The 21831-nt window shown below is 40.0% G+C and overlaps 1 protein-coding gene across 3 annotated transcripts in view; it reads right to left on the reverse strand.

Moving 5' to 3' along the window:
- RORA (RAR related orphan receptor A) overlaps positions 1 to 21831 on the reverse strand; it is an 812472-nt gene that overhangs the window by 198612 nt on the left and 592029 nt on the right. For all 3 annotated transcript variants that reach the window (XM_070378001.1, XM_070378002.1, XM_070378003.1), the window contains one exon: positions 5463 to 5492. In XM_070378001.1, coding sequence (XP_070234102.1) covers positions 5463 to 5492 — 30 coding nt within the window. The remainder of the gene's footprint in view (positions 1 to 5462; positions 5493 to 21831) is intronic.

Raw genomic sequence — 21831 nt, forward strand, 5'->3', positions numbered from 1 at the left:
GATTATGTGTTCACACTTTCCTGCAGTCCCAATCTTGAACTAAGTGTGTAAGCTCCTTGGGGTCAAAGAATCTGTCAGTACATAGTAAATCCTTAATAAACAATTGTCCATTGAGTAGCCCTCTAAAGAGGCCAGCACTTGTATTTTGGTCATGCTCCATCAGTAGCAAACTTAGTGTCTGGGATGGTTAGTGGTCTCAGCAAGCTAAGAAATGAAACTTCTGGCAACTGCGTGAGCACTAGTTTGTGGCTGTTGGTCAATGCGTGGATGAGAGCTGGATGAAAGCCGACTGAAAGAACTTCAGTGTGGCTTCTTCTCAGGTCTGTCCTAATGAAACATCCAGCCAGCAATTGAAATTATAATTGCCGTGAGTCACACCATGACTCACATTGGTTGTCACAGCAACCAATTAACTATACAACCAAAGCACCTTCCATTCACTTTGCCAAGAATGGTTCTTGAGTTTTCCTGGACTGTGAAAACACTGTGGGTGAGCCCCAAGTTTGGGGTTGCTAAGAGTCTACAACCAAAAGGAATGGCCTCAAGGAAAGGAAAAGAAAACAAGAAAATAAGGCAAGTCTAGTTCTCAGACCTCCTGAGTAAACAGCAACAACCGTGACAGACTGTTGGGTTCACTTTGCGATATCAGCAAATATCCATGGAGAGGAGGCTGAGGCCTCAAAACTAATTTTCTCTAAGTCAAATTTAAAGCCAAGTCTCTAGGGGTAAGAAGTGAATACATTAACCAAGTCTGCTTGGTTAATGTAAATAGTTTTTTTTCTTTAAAGATACAAAAGAGTTAGTTGTCAAAGAAATATTCTGATTTGTACTAAAATATTTTTACTTTTAAGAACTAAAATCTATTTATAAATAACACAGTGCTTTAATTTTTTTATCTTAGGTGTTCAGTTCAGTTCAGTTGCTCAGTTGTGTCCGACTCTTTGTGACCCCATGAATCGCAGCACGCCAGCCTTCCCTGTCCATCACCAACTCCCAGAGTTCACTCAGACTCACGTCCATCGAGTCAGTGATGCCATCCAGCCATCTCATCCTCTGTTGTCCCCTTCTCCTCCTGCCCCCAATCCCTCCCAGCATCAGAGACTTTTCCAATGAGTCAACTCTTCACATGAGGTGGCCAAAGTACTGGAGTTTCAGCTTCAGCATCATTCCCTCCAAAGAAATCTTAGGTGTTAGTCTGATGCAACCAAACATTTGCAAATGTACTAAATTCACTTTTGATGGTTATTTGGGTTAAAATGCAAAGTTCCAGAAGGTTCAGAAGCATATTCTATTTTTATTTACTAGGTAAAACTGATTCTCAGTGGGACTACACTGACAAATTTTCTTGATTGCTTACTGAGTAACTTGTAATTTTTGAATGTCTGGAAGTCCCTGAGTGTGGAAGAAAGCAAGGAGAAGAGACTTAAACAAGAAATATAAGGGATATGATTTAGGAATATAAATTAGGGTGTTGGGGTTAATATATATATATACACTACTATATATAAAATAGATAACCAACAAGAACCTACTATATAGCACAGAGTAGGGAACTGTACTCAATATTTTATAATAATGTATAAGGGATAAGAATCTGAAAAAGATCTATCTATCTATCTACCTCCCTATGTATCTGAATCACTCTGTGCTGTACACCTGAAATAACACATTATTGTGACTCAACTATACTTCAATAAACAAAAATCTCTAAAAAAAGAATAAAGAATATAAACAAGGATGAGAACAGGAGGAAGTGATGATGGTCTATTGACACTCTGGAGGCAATCCAGGAGCCAACCAGGTATCTCTCTGGTCTACACTGTGGCGACTAGATGCTATATTCCCTAAGATGATGACAATGATGGTAAACTCCCTAGTAGCTGGAAATAGCTAAGATTATTATCTGTTGTATTTTTCACTTTTTCATCTCCTTATATGTCGTCTTCTAACATTTTAGTGAATGCAGAACTACCCATGCAGAATTAGATTAAAAAGTCAGGAGCAAATGAACAGTTGTCCTTGGCAAATAATAAAAACAAAGACAGCAGTGGATTCCAAGAAAAAACATATTTATCCACATAGTACTATTTCAGCAGGAAAGAGACCAGAACAAACTTGTGAATCACCGAAGCTAAAGCAATCTTGGAAGTGTCCAACCAAATACAGGTGCTATATAATCAACCATGAAAATTAAATTCTACACCACGGTAAAATTTCTCAAGGACACCCCTATCCCACAAATAAAAACTCCCTTTTATGTTCACACACCAAAACCCATCAGGAACACTTCCTGTTGACAAGCAAAGAACATCGCAAGCATAAGAATTCCTTGATCTGTCATGATGACTTCATAGCAGAAGCCCCCAAACTTGGCCTTTCCTCACCTGCCAAGTAAAGCTAATGACACTGATGGTGCTGTCCCAGGAACTGAGGATCAGTGGTCTCCAAAGACCATGCTTACGGATTTCTGTGAGGCCAACAGATCTCTTTTCCTGGGAATTTATGGCTTAACTCACCCCAAACACTTTTTTTTTTTTTTTTAAAGAAGCAATACCTGTACTTTCCAGATAACAAGGTGGCCTAAAATGTGATCAAGTGTCACAACTATTCAGGTTCATTTTGTAGTTCTTACACCTCTGACTGGTGTACCTGTGAGCTGACACTCAGGTCTGATAATATATTCTGCAACTGTACATGTTAATTTGTAAGTGGAACAATCTCTCTGTGAGGGCAGTTAGGAAATTCAGGTTGAAACTGCTAATGGGAGGTGACTTCAGCTATGGGTGATTATACAGTCAAGCCTTGACCGAAGTTTGCCAAACCCTGGCTAAAAGTAGAAGTCTCGAGACAGTCCGAAAAATGAATTCACACTTCCCTGAGAGTGAAACTTTTGAAGAATAGATGTCAAGATGATTTAGGAGGAGCTGGAATTTAACATCTTAAGAAAACTGATCAGCAAGTTGGGAAAGTTCAGTTTTCAAGAAAAATCGGACAGATGCTAAAGAAGTCATTTGGGTGATGGTTATTAGAGGAAGAACTGATTTGTTTTCCTCCTCACAACTTGCAGGACCTGTAGAGACACTAAGATCAGAAATATGATGGTCTGTCTGCTAAGCTTAGTGACAAAAACAATCTCCATGTTTAAGTGTCATAGAAGACTTCACTAACATGCAACTTGGACAGTTCAATTTCTCCTTGGCATGTGCAAAGTTTTGTGTCAACTGTCTATTCAGATGCTATTCTTCCCAGCTTGTCACTGGGACATTTTATCTTGGGCCCTGTCTCCACATCATGAAAGTAAACATCAACCAAAAAAACCAAGATGATTTCCAATCTAAATCGTTCTTATAAATGTAATATTGAAGCTACACAATAAAGGAAGTATGAAATCTTTCTACATTTACATTATGCTTAATCCCTAAGAATTTTCCTGCTGATTTTCATACTTAGAAAGGCACTCAAAATCTACCCACTCTGGCTATATCTTGATTTTGTTTTCAAGCAGGTATATCTGATAGAGTTCAGTAAGCCTCCATTGAAAGACCAATCTGTTACATTGCCTGAAGTGCGACCTTTTCTCACTAGCTACAACTCTCATGCTGTCACCCAAATCCTTCCATGAATTTCAATCCAACCACAGGTTATTATTTCTGCAACAGGCCAATGAAATTATTCTTAGGGATGACAGTTCCTTGAAGGTCCTTATGGATAGATGGTCTTTATGTTAAGTAACATCTCTGGTCTCTGTCCTATTCATTGAATCCAATGGAGTTCAACTAGTGGTTTTGTTCGCTTCTCCAGGAGCCAAGTCATAATGCAAACAGTCAGCGGCTTTCTGTATATTGCCAGGTGGCCAGGAGTCCATACCCCAAACCGCCATCAGTAGTAGGCACAATCATCCGCCCCTGTTCAGGAGAGGCCCAGGACTGAGCTAGCAGAAAGACTGAATTACTTACCACCTCTAGAGTGGGTCCCACCAGGCCAGGGACGAGCTCATGGGCAAGGCTGTGCAAGGAAGCGCTCTGTACCATGCCTGCCCTGCGGATATACAGAGGACTTCAGTCTCCTGCACTGTCAATCTCTCAGTCATCATGAGCTCAATTATGCACCGACAACAGCAAGAACAACAACAACGACGACGACAAAACAACCCCCAAAAAACTAAGGGCCACAGACTATCCTGGTGGAGGGACAGCCAGCTGGAACTGTGCATTGAGAGATGAGGTGCTGTCCTGAGCATGTGTCCATTACGGGCCTGAACTTCCCTCTATCCTCAAACTAACGTTCCACTGGAGCCCACGGGAGAGCCACGTGGAGAGACTGCAGGACTGGGACCTAAGAGTCAGGCAACCATCAAACTGGGTGGGGTTGTTGGCTTTTGTGCTTTTTTTGCTTTTTATGTTTGTTTTCTACAAATACAGATAGACAGACAGACAAATCCAAGAGCAGATTTTAAGAATCAACCGAGGCACAAGATAAACTACTTTGATGGTACACAGACTTTTTCCCCCTCCAAATGGTTCACATAAAATCAAAACTTTTCAAAGCATACATAGGAAAAATTGGAGGACACGTCTCTGTCGGCCCTAAATTGTGCCATAAGTATCTCCATTGCTTGCCTTAGAAGGATGCCCAAACATATCTCATAGGTAGCACGTATCTGTGGTCTAAAATAGTTATCAAATTCTAATGACACTCTTAATTCGAAGTCTAAATAATATGCTGGTCGAGTACAGCGAAAGTTGACTGCCTGCCATCAATGACGTTATTGATTTCATCCTGAGGTTCAAGGCACAGTCAAATTTGCTCAGAATGCAAATCACAACACTTTACATTGACGTGAGTTTGCAAACTTATGGTGGAGTTCGAATGAAGGCAATTGATGAAAGCAGTTGAACCTGAGAGGTGGGAATGAATACAGAGGGTAAATTCAGCACACGTTTCCACATCAAACTACCCATGCGATTTACCAGGGCCCACGAAGGCCACACTCAGGGTCAACCGGCAGCACCCAGATTCCTGGTCAGTATCTCTGCTCCACAGACACAAGTACAAAACAACCTACATCGTGAATGGTGAGGAAAAGGAAACCCAAGTTTAAAAGAAATCAAGGTGATGTTTCCTAGAAACATACCGACTCCTCTAAGAAGGATCCAGAGTAAGGGTGACCAGTAAGTAATTAATTGATCCTCCCGGCTAGATTGTATGGTTTTTCTACAGATGAATGCCTTGAATTGCTAGAATGTATCACACTACGCCTAGACCCTGTTTAACACACACTCAGTACACACAGGTGGAGATGTACCACTTCCAACCACTACAGGTAGAGAAGTATGACCTGTACTGACCATGGATCACAGTTGAAACATTAGTTTATACTTGGAAGGGCCACAGCAGCCAGACATATGCGAATTCCAATTCTGCAGAAAACTTTGGACAAGAAAAAAAGATGCATTACTTACATGTATGTGTCTTCTTTGTTACTGAGATACCTAGAAGAGAAGAAACAAGGACAAGGGTGAGAAAGCGGCCTATGTGTATTTCTTAGAACATACATCCTTCCCAGTGTACTCTGAAATACATTTTGTTCAGATGGGGATGGAGAGGGAAGATGAGTTCTCATTTCACCTACAACATCACGGGATCTACCCCAGCATAATGAAATCATTCACCATGGGGCCAGCAAGCATTGCCTACTGGCTTAAGAGATTCTGTGGTAAAAAAAAAAAAAAAAAAAATAGCAGCATAGACAGTGATTAAACAGTGAGGGAAGACTCTTATTTTTGATTTTAAAAAGGGAAGATGATCACGTTTATAGGTAAAGTGGGAAAGATTGAAGAGAAATATTTGAGAGTGATGCCAACTTACTCAGACAAGATGAACCGAGCCACGGAGCAATTAATTTGCTCTGGCCATTGATTTCATGTTTACTTTTTAATGAAAATGACTCTTGCTGCTTACATGAAGCATAGCATTTAATGGGGAGGGAAAATACATCCACAAAGTGGACCTCTCTGTCTGTACTCATTAAAGTCAGAAGGGGGATGAACGCTACTTCTGCAAATGGCAGCAGAATGCACACAAACCACGTGAAAACACGAGGGATTCATGAGTCAGCACCCCTGAGGCTTCCAAGCTGCTCTACAGAGAGCAGGTGAGGAATGGAGCTGGGCAAGATTCAGCACATGAGGACCTCAGAAAGATAATGTGAACGCATCCTTCAGTGAAAACAGTGCTACTGCCATTTCAGAAGTGTTCCACTTATTAATTCTGTATGCTTCATTCTTCTTGGGGGATATTCTTAAGACGAAATAGGCTCAAAGTCATAAAACTCTTGAAAACATTTAGCCTGTGACTAAGAAATGCGGTAAACCTTAAATGTGTTTTTTTCTTTTAAGTTATTAAGAGAACTATTTAACCCTCCTCTAGAAAGTAACCTCATTGAAAAATTTGGCACCCACATCAGACCTATTACTTAGCTATGGGATGTATCATACAGGGAAGAAATCTGTTGTGAAAATCCATGGTAGACATTAAAAAAAAAAAAGTGAGTGCCAAAGTTGTGCGCCAAGACCAAAATCATACACTTGTTCCTCCCACAACTTTCCAAAGGACTTATTTAGGGAAGCTGAAATTACATAGCCCAACTCAAATTCTTTTTCCCCCCCTTTTTATTGAGGAAAACGAAACTATTGTTTTTCATAGTGTTTGAGTTGGCTTTGCAGAGTGAAGTTAAAACCCTCTGCAAAGAGTCTTAAAGACTCTCTCACATGGGAACTAACCAAAGGGTTTTAGGAGTTTTTGAAATAAGCTTTTTCATGGGAAGGGACCTTCTCCCAACAGCAACAGGGAGTCAAATTGAAAATCTGAATACCATTTGCAACTCCAGCTCATGACACCAGCACCAATAAATTGATATATGAGTGCTCTTTCAGCATTATGAGAGCTATATGTGTACTTTCCTTAGGAAATAATGCTTTCTGTAAAAATCACTTTGAAGAGAAAGTGCTTATGCTGTCACTCCTGATTATTCAGAACCTTCACACAATTGGATTTAACACAGCCCCAAACGCACCTATCTATATTCGCTGAGTGTGGAACAATTTTTCCTGACATCCAAAGGCCTGATGAAAATACCACTGCTTTGACTTTTCTACTTAAATTTATTATACAGTGTGATGCAGTGTTCTCATCAAATATTTTCATGACGATTATAATGATAATAGATTTTGAAAATCTTTCCAGGAAAACTGCTTGGTCTTTGCGATCAGAATAGCACAGAGCTAAAACTTCTCATATCTGTCTCCAGAAGAAAGTATGACTTCTGCAACAGCACAAACTCAGCCTTTTTTTTTTTTTAAACTGCCAATTAGTGATCAGTATAAATAACTGGGGGATACATCTATACAAGAGCTGCCAGATTTAGCAGAAACAATACAGGATTCCCGGTTACATTTAAATTTCAGACACTAATAACTTATCTGAAATTCAAATGTAACTAAGCATCCTGTATTTTATCTGGCAACCCTAACTTATACAAATAAAGTGTAAATTATATTCATTACAGCAAGGAAAAATATACCAATAAATTAGTAGATATAATTTTATGGAGAAACGCTTAAAAAACACATCCCTCTCACATAAGTAATATCTTTTAAAATGCATTACAACTCCTAAGTATAGAGACAGAACTGTGTATAACACTTAATTTTCTTTTCCTTTGTTTTTAACTTAAGAGCCATTATGAAGTCAAAATTCTGTTTTCATAGGATAGGAAAATGAACTGAAACAATTTGAACACATAAAAGACAAATTTAAAGAAACAATCAGAAAATTTCATGGAATTCCTTACTTCTTATCTCCTTAAAAACAACTGTGATCACACTAATGTCTTACAGTAGTCTTTTCTCTATAGAAGCTCCAGTACTTCAAAGTAACTGACTCCATAGAAGTGGGGAAAAAGGAGAAAATGTTCTTCTCATTGCACAAATGTGTGAACTCTGGAAAGTTTAATGAAGACAATAAAAATTTTCTGTGGAAAGTTAATATCTGGTGGGAAGTGAATCCATGGTATGTATTTAAAGCTCTCTAAGGAAGTAAAAGACTGGTACTTGAAAACTATAAGACACTGATGAAAGATATTGAAGATGACACAAAATGATGGAAAGATATATGATGTTCTTGGACTGGAAAAAATAATATTGTTAAAATGATCATACTACCCAAGGCAATCTACAGATTTCAATGGAATCCCTATCAAAATACCAATGACATTTTTCATAGAACTAGAACAAATAATTTAAAAACTTATATGGAAACACAAAAGACTGAAACAGCCAAACCTTGAGAAAGAAAAATGGAATTGGAGGGATCATGCTCTGTGACTTCAGAAAATACTATAAAGCTACAGTAATCATAACAGTATGGTATAGGCACACACACAAAATATATACAGATCAGTGGAACAGGATAAAACGCTCAGAAATAAACCCACACACTATGGTGAAGGAATCTATGACAGAGAAGGCAATAATATACAATGGGGAAAAGATAGTCTCTTCCATAAGCATTACTGGGAAAACTGGACAGCTACCTGTAAAAGAATGAAATCAGAACACTTAACACATATACTAAAACTCAAAATGGATTAAAGACCTAAATATAATACTGGAAACCATAAAACTTCTAGAGGAAAACATAGGCATAACACTCTTTTACATAAATTGTAGCAATATTCTTTTTGGCTCTGTCTCCTAAAGCAAAGGAAATAAAAGTAAAACTAAACAAATGGGACCTAACTGAACTTAAAAGCTTTTGCACAGGAAAGGAAACCATCAACAAAATGAAAAGACAACCTACCTACTGGGAAAAAAACACTGCAAATGATACGACTGATAAGGGGTTAGTATCTAACATATGTAAACAGCTCATACAATTCAACATCAAAAAGGCAAACAACTCGATTTAAAAATGGGCAGAAGCCCTGAATAGACATTTTTCTAAAGAGAAGAGGCAGATGGCCAACAGGCATATGAAAAGATGCTCAAAATTGTAACCATCAGGGAAATGCATATCAAAATCACAGTGAAATATAACTTCACACTGGTCAGAATGGCTATCATCAAAAACATATCACTCAGCAATCAGCTCTATAAATAATTTAAATGTACAGGGCCCTGTCCCCCAGCCTTAGCTAAGCCACGAAGCCCCACCAGTGCTTGGGTGAAATAAATCCTTGAGAGGCCTGTGTACCCTGGCTTCTGACCAGCAGCCATTTCTTCATCACCCCCTCCCTTAAATGGGTTGGCTGGTCTTCCATTTTGCTTTCTTGTCATTTCCTCAGAGGCTGCAAGATCCCTGTCTTTCTTGCTATAGAGCTTATCATCCCTGAGATCAAGGCCATCTATGTTGCCCATCTTTGTTCTCAGGTGGAAGGGGTAAGCCTTTTTCAAACCTAACGCTCCCAGCAGTGACTCAATCAAGAATTCCAGGATAGTTGGGTTTTCTAAAGATAAATTATGAGTGTTTAAGAGAAAAACAGCTCTAATTCAACCTAGAAGTGAAAAAGAATAGACTTTTTAAAGGCAACTTAAAAAAAATTATTTATTCATTTTTGGCTGCATTGGGTCTTAGTTGTGGTTTGTGGGACCTTTCGCTGTGGCATGTGGGCTTCTCTCTAGCTGGGCCCACAGGTTTCAGAATGTACGGGCTGTGTAGCTATTGTGTGTAGCCATCATTGCCCTCTGGCATGTGAGACATTAGTTCCTAGACCAGGGATTGAACCTAAGTCCCCTAGGCAGATTCTTAACCACTGGACCACCAGAGAAGTCCCAAGGTAGCTTTTAAGATAACTGGATTTGGAGTCCAGCTGACCTGAACTTAGGTTCTTAGTCCATCCACTTTTCTTCACTTGGCAGAGACCCTGGGCAAGTTACTTCACTTCTCCGGTCTCTACAATTGCGTATAATCAGAATAATACTCAAAAGGCTGTTGTGAAAGTCAAAATAAAATAAAAATGTGTAAAGAGCTTTACATAGTGGGAAGTGTGATATAAATGTTAATTATTAACTTCAATAAAGGATGGGCAACCCACACAGTCTTGCTTTAACAAAGATGAATTAGAATGTTCTACCAAAAGTTATGCCTTAGCTTCTTATGGTATCCTGGGTTTCATACTGGTTATCAGATCAAGGGCTCTGACTTCAAAGTGTGTATCTGATGAGCGTAAGACAGAGAACTAAGTTTCTAGAAGTAAGTGGACTCTTATTCTAGATCCCAAACTCCACTGGATTTTACTCTCTAAAATCAAGGGAAGATACTTGCACATGGGCAGTTGGCCTGCGTGGACAAAGGACTTGGATCAGTACCACCAAAGCATGTCAAACCAAGTCCAGATGTTGTGAAGGCTTTGATCCACTTCCCAACGTCTGGGAAGTGACGGCGATATCCTTCCCCAGAGATCTGCAGAGGCATGCGCTCTACAGAGATTGGGACTTCATGGAGTTGTGGAAGAATGATGGCTGGAACCTGGAACTAACTTTCTAAACACAGACCACTCATACACCCTGAGCCAAAAGTGACCTTGCTGGATGATTTGGGAAAGTCATTTAACTTCTCTGGGGCTTAGTTTTTTCATCTGTAGAATGAGATAGCTGAACTACACGATTTCTTGATTTCCCTTCTAGTGTCTTGATCAGTGACTCCTTGCCCTGCTTTCAAGCTATCAAACCAAACTTCCTCTATGCAACAGGCTGCCAGGTCTATTTCTCACTGCGAAAAAAATCTAATGTAGCTCACAATCAAAGGCAACCCCCTGAAACTTTTCTTCTTTTTACCTTTAAAAACCAAAGAAGAAAGAAGGCAGTATCCACAAAAGGTTATATAAGGAAAAGATACACTTCTTTTGGGTGATATTTTAAAATTATCTGGGCTAGAGAAAAATGGTACCTTTTGATAAAATTGTGAGACTCCTTATAATCTTACCCTGCTCATTTTATATGTGTGCGTGTGTGTGTGTGAGAGAGAGAGAGAGAGACAGAGAGAGAGGGGGGGAGAGAGAAAAACATCCCTAGGTAATGCTTTAGAGTAATTTCTAACTTAACAGTGTGATAACAATTTTAAATTGCCAATTAATATCCTTAAAACTAAGGGCAAAAAAATCTCCACAACAACTCTTCCCAAACTAGAACTTTTTTTTTTTTTTTTTTTAAACTTTACAAAATTGTATTAGTTTTGCCAAATATTGAAATGAATCCGCCACAGGTATACATGTGTTCCCCATCCTGAACCCTCCTCCTTCCTCCCTCCCCATACCATCCCCCTGGGTCGTCCCAGTGCACCAGCCCCAAGCATCCAGTATCGTGCATTGAACCTGGACTGGCAACTCATTTCATACATGATATTATACATGTTTCAATGCCATTCTCCCAAATCTTCGAGAAAAGGGAACCCTCTTACACTGTTGGTGGGAATGCAAACTAGTACAGCCACTATGGAGAACAGTGTGGAGATTCCTTAAAAAACTGGAAATAGAACTTCTAACACAGCAAGATTCCTTGACTCTATTTAGCCGACCACACTTCAGAGTAATGAAAAGGAAATGTCATGAAAATACCACAGATTCATCACTGTCATGGTTATCAGTAATTTCAGAGTTACAGTTATCATGGAGCAGCGTACTCGAGGAATGAAATCTGATATACCCCCTTGGTGCCAAGTCTTTGACCAATTAAATTCCTCCATGGACTTCTTATTGTCTCTTGGTTTCCAGGCAATGGTATCAAGTTTAACTTTTTTTTTTTGTAAGAAATGGCATCTTTCCTCCTCTCCAGACATGCCAATTACCATACTGGCATTTGTGAGACTCCCTCATGATGAGATAATAATTGTTGAGATAGAGATATTCGCAACATGGATAAGGTCTGTGTTAGAATAAAAAACAAAAGGAAAAGCAAACACAACAAAAAATAGCTGAAATAACAGATATGCTATCATATATAAAAGAGATAAACAACAAGGACCTACTGTTTAGCACAGGGAACTACATTCAATATCTTGAAATAACCTATAATAAAAATAATTTGAAAAAATATACATGTATATCTACATATATCTATACATATCTGAATCACTTTGCTGTATAATTGAAACACAACATTGTAAATCAACTATTCAGTTCAGTTCAGTTCAGTTGCTCAGTCATGTCCGACTGCTTGAGACCCATGAATCACAGCACGCCAGGCCTCTCTGTCCATCAATTCCTGGAGTTTACCCAAACTCATGTCCATCGAGTCGGTGATGCCATCCAGCCATCTCATCCTCTGTCGTCCCCTTCTCCTCCTGCCCCCAATCCCTCCCAGCATCAGGGTCTTTTCCAGTGAGTCAACTCTTCGCATGAGGTGGCCAAAATATTGGAGTTTCAGCCTCAGCATCAGTCCTTCCAAAGAACACCCAGGACTGATCTCCTTTAGGATGGACTGGTTGGATCTCCTTGCAGTCCAAGGGACTCTCAAGAGTCTTCTCCAACACCACAGTTCAAAAGCATCAATTCTTCGGCGCTCAGCTTTCTTCACAGTCCAACTCTCACATCCATACATGACCACAGGAAAAACCATAGCCTTGACTAGACGGACCTTTGTTGGCAAAGTAATGTCTCTGCTTTTCAATATATTATCTAGGTATACTCCAATTAAAAAAAAATAAGATATTGTGGAATTTGTCTTTTCTTCTTTTTATTTTTAAATATATCAATGTTTCCCTATTTCAAGTGGCTGTGTATGGTGGGGAGGAAAAGAGGTGCCGAAAGATAATTTACAAAATTTTTACTGGGCCAGCTTGTTTCATGTGTCTACAGTGACCCCAGCACACTGACTCTTGGTTTTATTTCTAGAAAAGGAGGGCTCCAAATACAAAGGCCTTTGCAATATTCATTATCCCTCCTCATGAGATGCCTGAGTTAAATAAGATGCCTATTGTTTAAGCTGTGGTCTTGGGAAAATGGCTTGTCTCTTGAACCTCTGTTTTCTTATCCATAAAATGGGAATAAAATTCTCAGTGCTAGGTTTATAGTAAGACTTAAATAATGTAATTCACATGTGATGCACAGTATAGTGCCTCTTTCCTACTAAAGATGTTTTTAATTGCAGATACTCTGCACTGGATAAACAGAGAACAATCCCTGGTAGGGGGGTGGGGAACTCAGGCAATGCCCATTAGAGCACCACTGTTTAATGGGTGGATAATCTGGTAAATAAATATTTGAGAGCTCGGGCAGAACTTTCAAAATACAATCTGGAAAATTAGGGCTCCCTTCTGCCATATTATCAACAAGCATTGTGATAAGGTTGAGATCGTCTGGTCCACCTGCTCCCTCCTGTACTTCTCTTTCACTTCCTCATCATAAGGAGCTGGTAGTTAAAACAGCGATCTATACGTAGCATAAGAACATGAAATAAGAAACAAGGCCCAGCATGTAGGATTTTTTTTTGAATGGCTAACAACTGTTTCATAAAGAAAACATATCACTTTGTGCTGGCATCTGGCCCACTGTCACCCATTCTGACTTGTCCTGTGAGCTTGTTCCATTCCACACTAAGGAGGGCAGAATCAACATAGGATTCAGAACAGGAGCACAGCCCGAGAAGGTCTCGGCCAAACAAAATGATTTTACAAAACAACGTCCTTGCCTAGGACAGAAGAGCTATTAATGATAATCAGTACATATTACTGAAAGTGCTCCAAGTAATCTCTGGACTTTGTTTTAAAATTTCTTAATGGACACTAATGCTTAGGGTTCACTCAAAAGAGAAATAAATTATGCGCCAGGGTTGTGGGGACCAAGGACAACGTGAGGAAGGCAACAAAGCGTTAGCAATGTTACGACAATCAAACGTTTTGTAATTGCATTAAAAAGCCTTTAAAATCAGCAGAAATACTAATTATGATAATAAATAATACTTTAATGTGAAGTTTCTTTTCTGTTAGATCTGAGCCCAGGTTGAGTAATTTTTATAATAAAACTTCAGTTCTTTTACCAATCAAGGTACATTTTACAATACACACACACACATAAATTTACAGTTTAGTTTGAAAAACGATTATGGGAATGAATAAGAGAAATTTTTTTTCTGTTTTTTGAATGAAAAAAAATTCTTATTATTGCCCTTCATCTCTAGGTCGTATTTCCTGACATATGTGCCCAGAAATATCTTTTAATTTTGGGCAGGCAGGACAGAGTTATGCTTGCTTTCAAGTCCTGCCTTTATCTTTGACAAAACAGTTCCAAGGACAAAACCTTATTCCTGGTCCCCCAGCGAAAGTAACATAAAGAGACCATCGTCTATCCTAGAGAGAAATTTTGAGACTAAACATATTTGGGAAACATCCGTCTTCTCTCTTTGAGATGGTCATTCAGTGCATTATGAAAAGCCCATACCTAAGGAGGGTAATTTCTCCTCTTATGGCTTGCTGGTGCCAAATGTATGATTAGTACTAGTGGACAGTAAGAATAATAGGAATCTTTATTCTTTCAAATTTATTTCCTTTTATCAAGTCTCTATCCTGAAAATGGAGCTACCCATTAGATATTACTCCGATGACTTAAATTTGATCTTGGCTCTAGGCAGAGATATGAATGGACAACGGTTAACACTTACAGCTGAGCCTTCTGAAATTGAGTAGTTTTAGCTTATAAGTGAATGATCCAACGCAGGTAAAATTCAGCAGCTTTTACCATGCTTTCCCAGCAAATGCTTTCCTTATATGCCTATGAAACCTGTTGAAATTGCTTATCTTTGCCACTAACAGGTCAAGTACTGACTTGTACGGTCTGTAGGAGACTTGTCTGGATGCTATCAGACTCATGGTCACAGCTTTAAAGCCCACAATTTAGAAGCTACCAGAGTTAGTTGGTTGCTTCATCATCAAAGGTGATGAAGTTGGGGCCCCAAAGCAAGTCAGGCTTCTCATATATTATGTCCTTGTATATGGATACTTCTCATATATTATGTATGTCTTTGTATACTTAACACAATCATATTCCATGGACCATGTTTTGTGGTCAGCATATCAGGTCAAGGCAAGTAATGATGGAAGAAATCTCACGTGGTCTGCAGCCACCTCAAACCAGTTTGCTACTACTGTGAGAAGTATGGATAGAGCAAGGGTATATTGGGTATGTCAGATGAGGAAACAATTCCACATGTTTACTCATGTGCTGACTCACCTAGAAAGGAGAGGGAATCTAATGAAGTGGAAACAAGGAGAATGTGGTTCTAAATCTGGAGGAAAGGAGCTCCACTCTCAGAACTAAAAACTCCAGAATTCAATGACGGATATCAAATGAATATTCAGAAATGGAGAGATGGCTTCAGTTATTCCTGAATATATAGGATACCAAGAGTCTATAAAGGTTTTGAAAAATGTTAACATTATCATCATCTTGAAGAAAGATGAAAAATCCAGTTAAGTCAACTACATAGCCTTTCTCTTCTCCTCTGAGTACAATTTTTGGCAGTTTGTCTGGATTGACCACTGCTAGGTGACAATTCAAGAAGCAGCCACCAGGGCATATACTTTGCATTCACAGAACTGGTAGAGTATGATCATTATTAGAGTAGACGCAGAAACTCTTTTCCCATATGAGATTTAGAGTCAAGAAAACTGGATCCCAGGTCAAGCTCTGTCACCTGCCAGCTGTGTGAGTTTGGCCAAAATACTTAATCTCTCTTGAGCCTCAGTTTCCTCATCTCTGAAACAAGGAAAATTTTTTTTTTTTCTTTTTCATCTGGCAATTCAACTACTGGAAATGTAGGCTTAGGAAGTAAGTATGGATTTTCATCACAACATTGTTTCCATTAGTAAAACATGAGGGGGGAACAACTCAAATGTCAATAGTAGCTGATGAGTTAAACTTTAAAAAATGTGTGTTTACATAATGGAATACCCTACTATCATTAAAATAATGAAAACTTAATCACATAGAAAGATGTCTTAAGAGAAGACTAAAAAATATACACAAAATTAATAACACTGGTTATTTTTGAGTGGAGAAATTAACAATGATTATTATTTAATCTTCATTGTTTATATTTTTCTAAAGTACCTATAATAAAGCCCCACAAATAAAATTTTAATAATAAAGAACAGTCATCATTAAAATGAAACTATGAATGGAAACGTGACAATACTGGTTTTTAGTATCACAAACATCACCTCTCTGAGACCAGTAGGAGACCAAGTTTCTTATGGCAACTACTAACTGTATTATACATTACAGGAAATTCTATCTGCAGCCTTTAGTGTATGTGTGATGGCATAGCTGGCAACTATAGGAGGCCCCATGGTGATGGGCAATCTCATAGTACATCTGACCCTTGAACAACTCAGGGTTAAACCACATATAACTTATAGTTGGCCCTGTTAGTCCTCCATATCTGTGCTTCCTCCACTTCTATGGTTTCTACCTAACACCGGACTGCATAATACTGCAGCCTTTAGTATTGAAAAATATCTACCTGTAAGTGGACCTGCAGTTCAAACTCATGCTGTTCAAGGGTCAATTGAGGGACTTCCCTGGTTGTCCCTGGTGGCTCAGACGGTAAAGCGTCTGTCTACAACGCGGGAGACCCGGGTTCGATCCCTGGGTTGGGAAGATCCCCTGGAGAAGGAAATGGCAATCCACTCCAGTACTATTGCCTGGAAAATCCCATGGGCAGAGGAGCCTGGTAGGCTACAGTCCATGGGGTCGCAAAGAATCGGACACGACTGAGGGACTTCACTTTCCTGATGGTCCAGTGGTTAAGAATCCGCCTTGCAATGCAGGGGAGGATGGGTTGATGCTTGGTCGAGGAACTAAGATCCCACAGGACAAGGAGCAACTAAACCCCAACACAGACAATTAAATAAATAAATTTATTTTTAAAGGGTCATTTGGACTTTGTAAAGTAGTAATCAAATCACCAATCAATATGCTGATGAAGTTCTGAAAAATAACACTTTTTAAGTTCAGTGTATTTTACATAATGTTCTAGAATGCAGTGAGAAACTTGGACTCTGATATTGAACAAATCTTGACTCCTGGGCAAACAAGCATCCTTTAGCTATTTAATAGAGATTTTGTTTATCCTGATCACCAAGGGTATCCGACTGTGCTATTAGCACATTCTAACACTCAGGCCCCCATAAGTTTGTGGAGATCTCTGCAGAGCAGGTGTGACCTCAGACACTGTTCACAAATTCCTCAAGGTAAGAGGTGGCCCTTTCGTGAGTATGCCCTGAGAGTCTCTGGGATTCAAACACCGTGTAATGTGATCAATCTTTGACAACAGAAGGACCCAGGCTGCAAGCCTGGCTTCACCATCATCAGTGAAGTCATTTCACTTTAGGCGAGTTTCTTAGTCTGAGCTTCAGTTTCAATATCTGTGGGGTGAAGGTAAGAATATCTTCTTTGTGGGGCTTCTATGATCAACAAAAGTGTACACACCACAAAGCTGAGAGCTGTTGATAGTTCCTGAATTCCATTACCTAAACTAGGTATCTTACACCAATGCACTGGAATGACCCCATAGAAGAAGAAAGGAAAAAGGGCCTATATGACCCTGGATTGAGGCATTAAGGTGGCACCATGCTTCAGAGTAAACTATGGGTTCTTTTTGAGACTGATATACTTTGTTATAATTTGTTTGATCTCAGTTAACGCAGCTATTCTCTGCTGAATTTTTTTATCCAGCCTTCCTCCCTCCATCCTTCCGTCTTTCTTCCATCTTTTTTCCCCCCTAGTCTTAAGAAGGTTGTAATGACTTGAGCTATATCTCCCAAGAAGATATGGTCAAGTCCTAATACATGAATGCGACCTTATTTGGAAATTGGGTCTTTACACAGATGTAATCAAGATTACATATTCTTGGTCATATTCGATTAAGGTGGGCCTTCAGTCTAGTGACTGCTGTCTTTGTAAGAGAAAGGAGAGGACTTCCCTGGTGGTCCCATGGCTAAGACTCTACAGTAACAATGCAGGGGGGCCTGGGTTATATCCCTGGTCAGGAAACCAGATCCCACACACTGCAAATAAGATTGAAGATCCACAACTAAGACCCAATGCAGCCAAATAAATAATTTAAAAAGAGAGAGAGAGAGAGAGAGAGAGAGAGAAAGGGGGATTTTGATCCAGTGACTCAGAAGACACACAGAGAAGGTCATGTGAAGATGGAGGCAGAGATGGAAGTGATGTAGCTACAAGGCAAAGCATGCTAAGGATTGCCAGTACCTACCAGAAGCTGGAACAGAAGCTTCCAGAAATTCTTCCCTAGAGCCTTCAGAAGGAGCATGCCCCTGCTAATTTTGGACTTTCAGCAACCCTAACTGTGACAGAATACATATCTGCTGTTTTAAGCCACCCAGTTTGTGGCAATTGGTTACAGCAGCTCCAGGAATTAATACAAAGGTCCACAAAATTTTAAGAGTTTAAGGAATCATGACAATACGCTGGATTTTCCTAAAACAAGATAGGGCAGTTTTCCTGCTACCCCTTCAAACCCATTCTGCAATCTTCCACAGCAGGTGCATTTGAGATGGGTGAACAGAGGGCCAGTTAGAGATTGCATTTCCCAGAGTCCCTTTGGGCTGGGAAACGGCCACCATACTAGGTTCTCCTCAAGCACTGGATGTGTAACGCCCATGTCACTTAAAAGGAAATGAAGGAAGCTGCTCACCCAGATCTCCTCTCTCTCTCTTCGCACAGACTGGAACCTGCATTAGCCATGACCCAACTCCAACCATGGGGGAAGGGCCATCTTTGGAGGCAGGACCCTGGAGCTCATGAGCTGGGCTTCCCTAGCAGCCTCCATTGGCTGACACCCCACAGATGAGAGAAGCAAATCTCCTTCTCACAGATGCCACTGTGTTCTTGGGTCTCTTAGCTACAGCAGTTTTTAGGCTTTATCCTAAGAAATACATCTGATTATGAAGTAACTCTTATTTACAGTTTAGAACCACCAAATGTTAGATCCAGAAGAGTTTCAAGAAACTGTATCTCTCCCTGGATAAGGACTCAGAAACTTTAGGGCCTGAGAGCTATTAGGTGATGAGTTCCAAGTCAACTGACCAATGAGAAGCAGAACAGAGAACAGTGCTCAGCTCTGTAGCCTCTGAGTCTGCCCACAGTTGCACAAGATACCTCAGCAGTACCACCAGCATCACTGAGAAGTGTCACTAAGGCCAGACTGAAATTTTCAGCTATTAATAAGAGCATGTAAGTCTCCTGCAGGAATTTGAGGTCCAGGTCTTCCAGGACCCAGCCCACCTGGTTCTCCACCTCACGTCCTCTACCCTCTGCCTGGCCTAGGTCACTCCTCTACACTGGCCTTCTTGGATTTTTCTCTAAAGCACTGAGCTTGCTCTGGTCTTAAGTCCTTTATGCTTATGACTCTCTCTGCCTGGTTCAGTTTTCCTCCTGACCCCTCCATCACAACCATTCCTATCTCCACTCACAGGCCACTTCCTCCCAGGATGCACCCTGACCAGCTCACCCAGAATTGTGTTCCCTGCCCCATTCTTCACTTTGCTTTTACCTTTCTTCACAGTATTTCTCTTCTGGCAGTATATCAAATGATTGTTGGGTGCCTTTCCAACAATGTCAGCTCTTGCAGGCAGGAACTTCGTGTTCTTGATTTACCACTGCGCTTTTCAGTGCTTAGAATGGTCCCTGGCACAAAGGAGGATCTTGAGAAAATTTGTTCAGTGGATGAAGATGGCTCCCAAAAGCCATGTGTCTAGTTTACCAACTGTGACCCCAAAGCTTAGTCCTCCAGAAATGTACAGAGGGCACAAGGGGAATACAGATGGTGAGGCAAGTGCTAAATGAGATGGTTTAAAAGCACAGGAAATGTTTTGCACAGGTGAGGAGAAACCGGAAGGCTCCATACAAAAGAGTGAGATGGGGAGAGAACACATACGGACCCCAGCACCCACAGCAGAGGTCAGGCAATCAATAGCAAAGTTAAAATGGCCCTTTTAAACACCTCTGATAAAATCAATTTGGTCATTACCAGAGCTGAACACGGGGCACGTCGGCCTCATCTGTTAGCAAGATCTTTATGATCTTGTTAACGGATCCCGACATAGAAGCTGTAAAGGTTATAACCCAACTTGTAAAGCTAATCTCACATTGGCTGTGGGATAATAAAGAACCTACAGAAAAATTCCCACTTAGCCATATGCTACAGCAAGAAGTAAGGGTTTGTGTGGCTAACAGTTTAACTCTCCCACTGCCGAGATGGAGGAAGCTATTGCGGAAGCAATGATTTCAGTACGCAGGGTCCTCAGATACAACAGCTTAGAGGTTGGGTTTAACAATCTCCCTTCTATTCAAAATGACTTAAAAATAAAAGCCAGGATGCTACCACCACTGAATTATGCTGGGATCAAGAAGAAATAGCAACTTGGCAAAAGACTCTTTGCCCAACTTAGTTTTTTTTTTTTTCAAAGGTAGTTCTGTTTTGGGAAGCAGCTATATAACACAGGGAGCCCAGCCTGGTGCTCTGTGATGACTTAGAGGGGTGGGATGGTGAGGAGTGGGAGGTGAGCTCAGGAGGTAGGGGATAAATGTGTGGTTATGGCTCATTCTCATTATTGTGCAGCAGAAACCAATGCAACATTGTAAAGTATTCGCTGATAAAAAATAAAAAAAGGAAAGAAAATAAAATCACACTATTTAACTGGTTAAAAAAAAAAGATAGTTCTGTTTTATATTTGTATATCCATAAGTTTAAATCCTTGTATTATTATTATTTTGTATGTGAGTTTGGGGGCATTCTTCTTAAATTATGCAGCCTCATTTCTTGATTCATATCTTCCTGGATCATATGGTCCAGGGCATGTCTATGGGAGTAGAACAGAAAGGGAAAAACCAGTTTGCGCTACACAGCCAGTCCAGAAAACACAACAAAATATCACAAAACCTTTCTGAATGGCCTTGAAAAGGAAACAAGGGGATAGTGTGAGTGCACCAGGCATTTAGTTGCTACTGAACATGAAATATGTGTGGAAGATATGATACAATGTCTGAAATTTGATTTAAAATGCTTCAGCAAAGAAAAAAGGGCCAGATAAAGCAAGTATGGCAAATCTTAAGTGTTGAATCTGAGTGTTGGGTTTGCCAGAGTTCATTGCAGTGATGGCTCTCTTTATGCATGTTTGAAGTGTCCATGCCAAAGCCTTTGACTGTGTGGATCACAATAAACTGTGGAAAATTTTGAAAGAGATGGAAATTCCAGACCACCTGACCTGCCTCCTGAGAAACCTATATGCAGGTCAGGAAGCAACAGTTAGAACTGGACATGGAACAACAGACTGGTTCCAAATAGGAAAAGGAGTCCATCAAGGCTGTATATTGTCACCCTGCTTATTTAACTTATATGCAGAGTACATCATGAGAAACACTGGGCTGGAAGAAGCACAAGCTGGAATCAAGATTACCGGGAGAAATATCAATAACCTCAGATATGCAGATGATACCACCCTTATGGCAGAAAGTGAAGAGAAACTAAAAAGCCTCTTGATGAAAGTGAAAGTGGAGAGTGAAAAAGTTGGCTTAAAGCTCAACATTCAGAAAACGAAGGTCATGGCATCTGGTCCCATCACTTCATGGGACATAGATGGGGAAACAGTGGAAACAGTGTCAGACTTTATTATTGGGGGCTCCAAAATCACTGCAGATGGTGATTGCAGCCCTGAAATTAACAGATGCTTACTCCTTGGAAGGAAAGTTATGACCAACCTAGATAGCATATTCAAAAGCAGAGACATTACTTTGCCAACAAAGGTCAATCTAGT

The sequence above is a fragment of the Bos mutus genome, chromosome 10 (assembly GCF_027580195.1).
Source record: "Bos mutus isolate GX-2022 chromosome 10, NWIPB_WYAK_1.1, whole genome shotgun sequence".
NCBI classification, from domain to species: Eukaryota; Metazoa; Chordata; class Mammalia; order Artiodactyla; family Bovidae; genus Bos; species Bos mutus.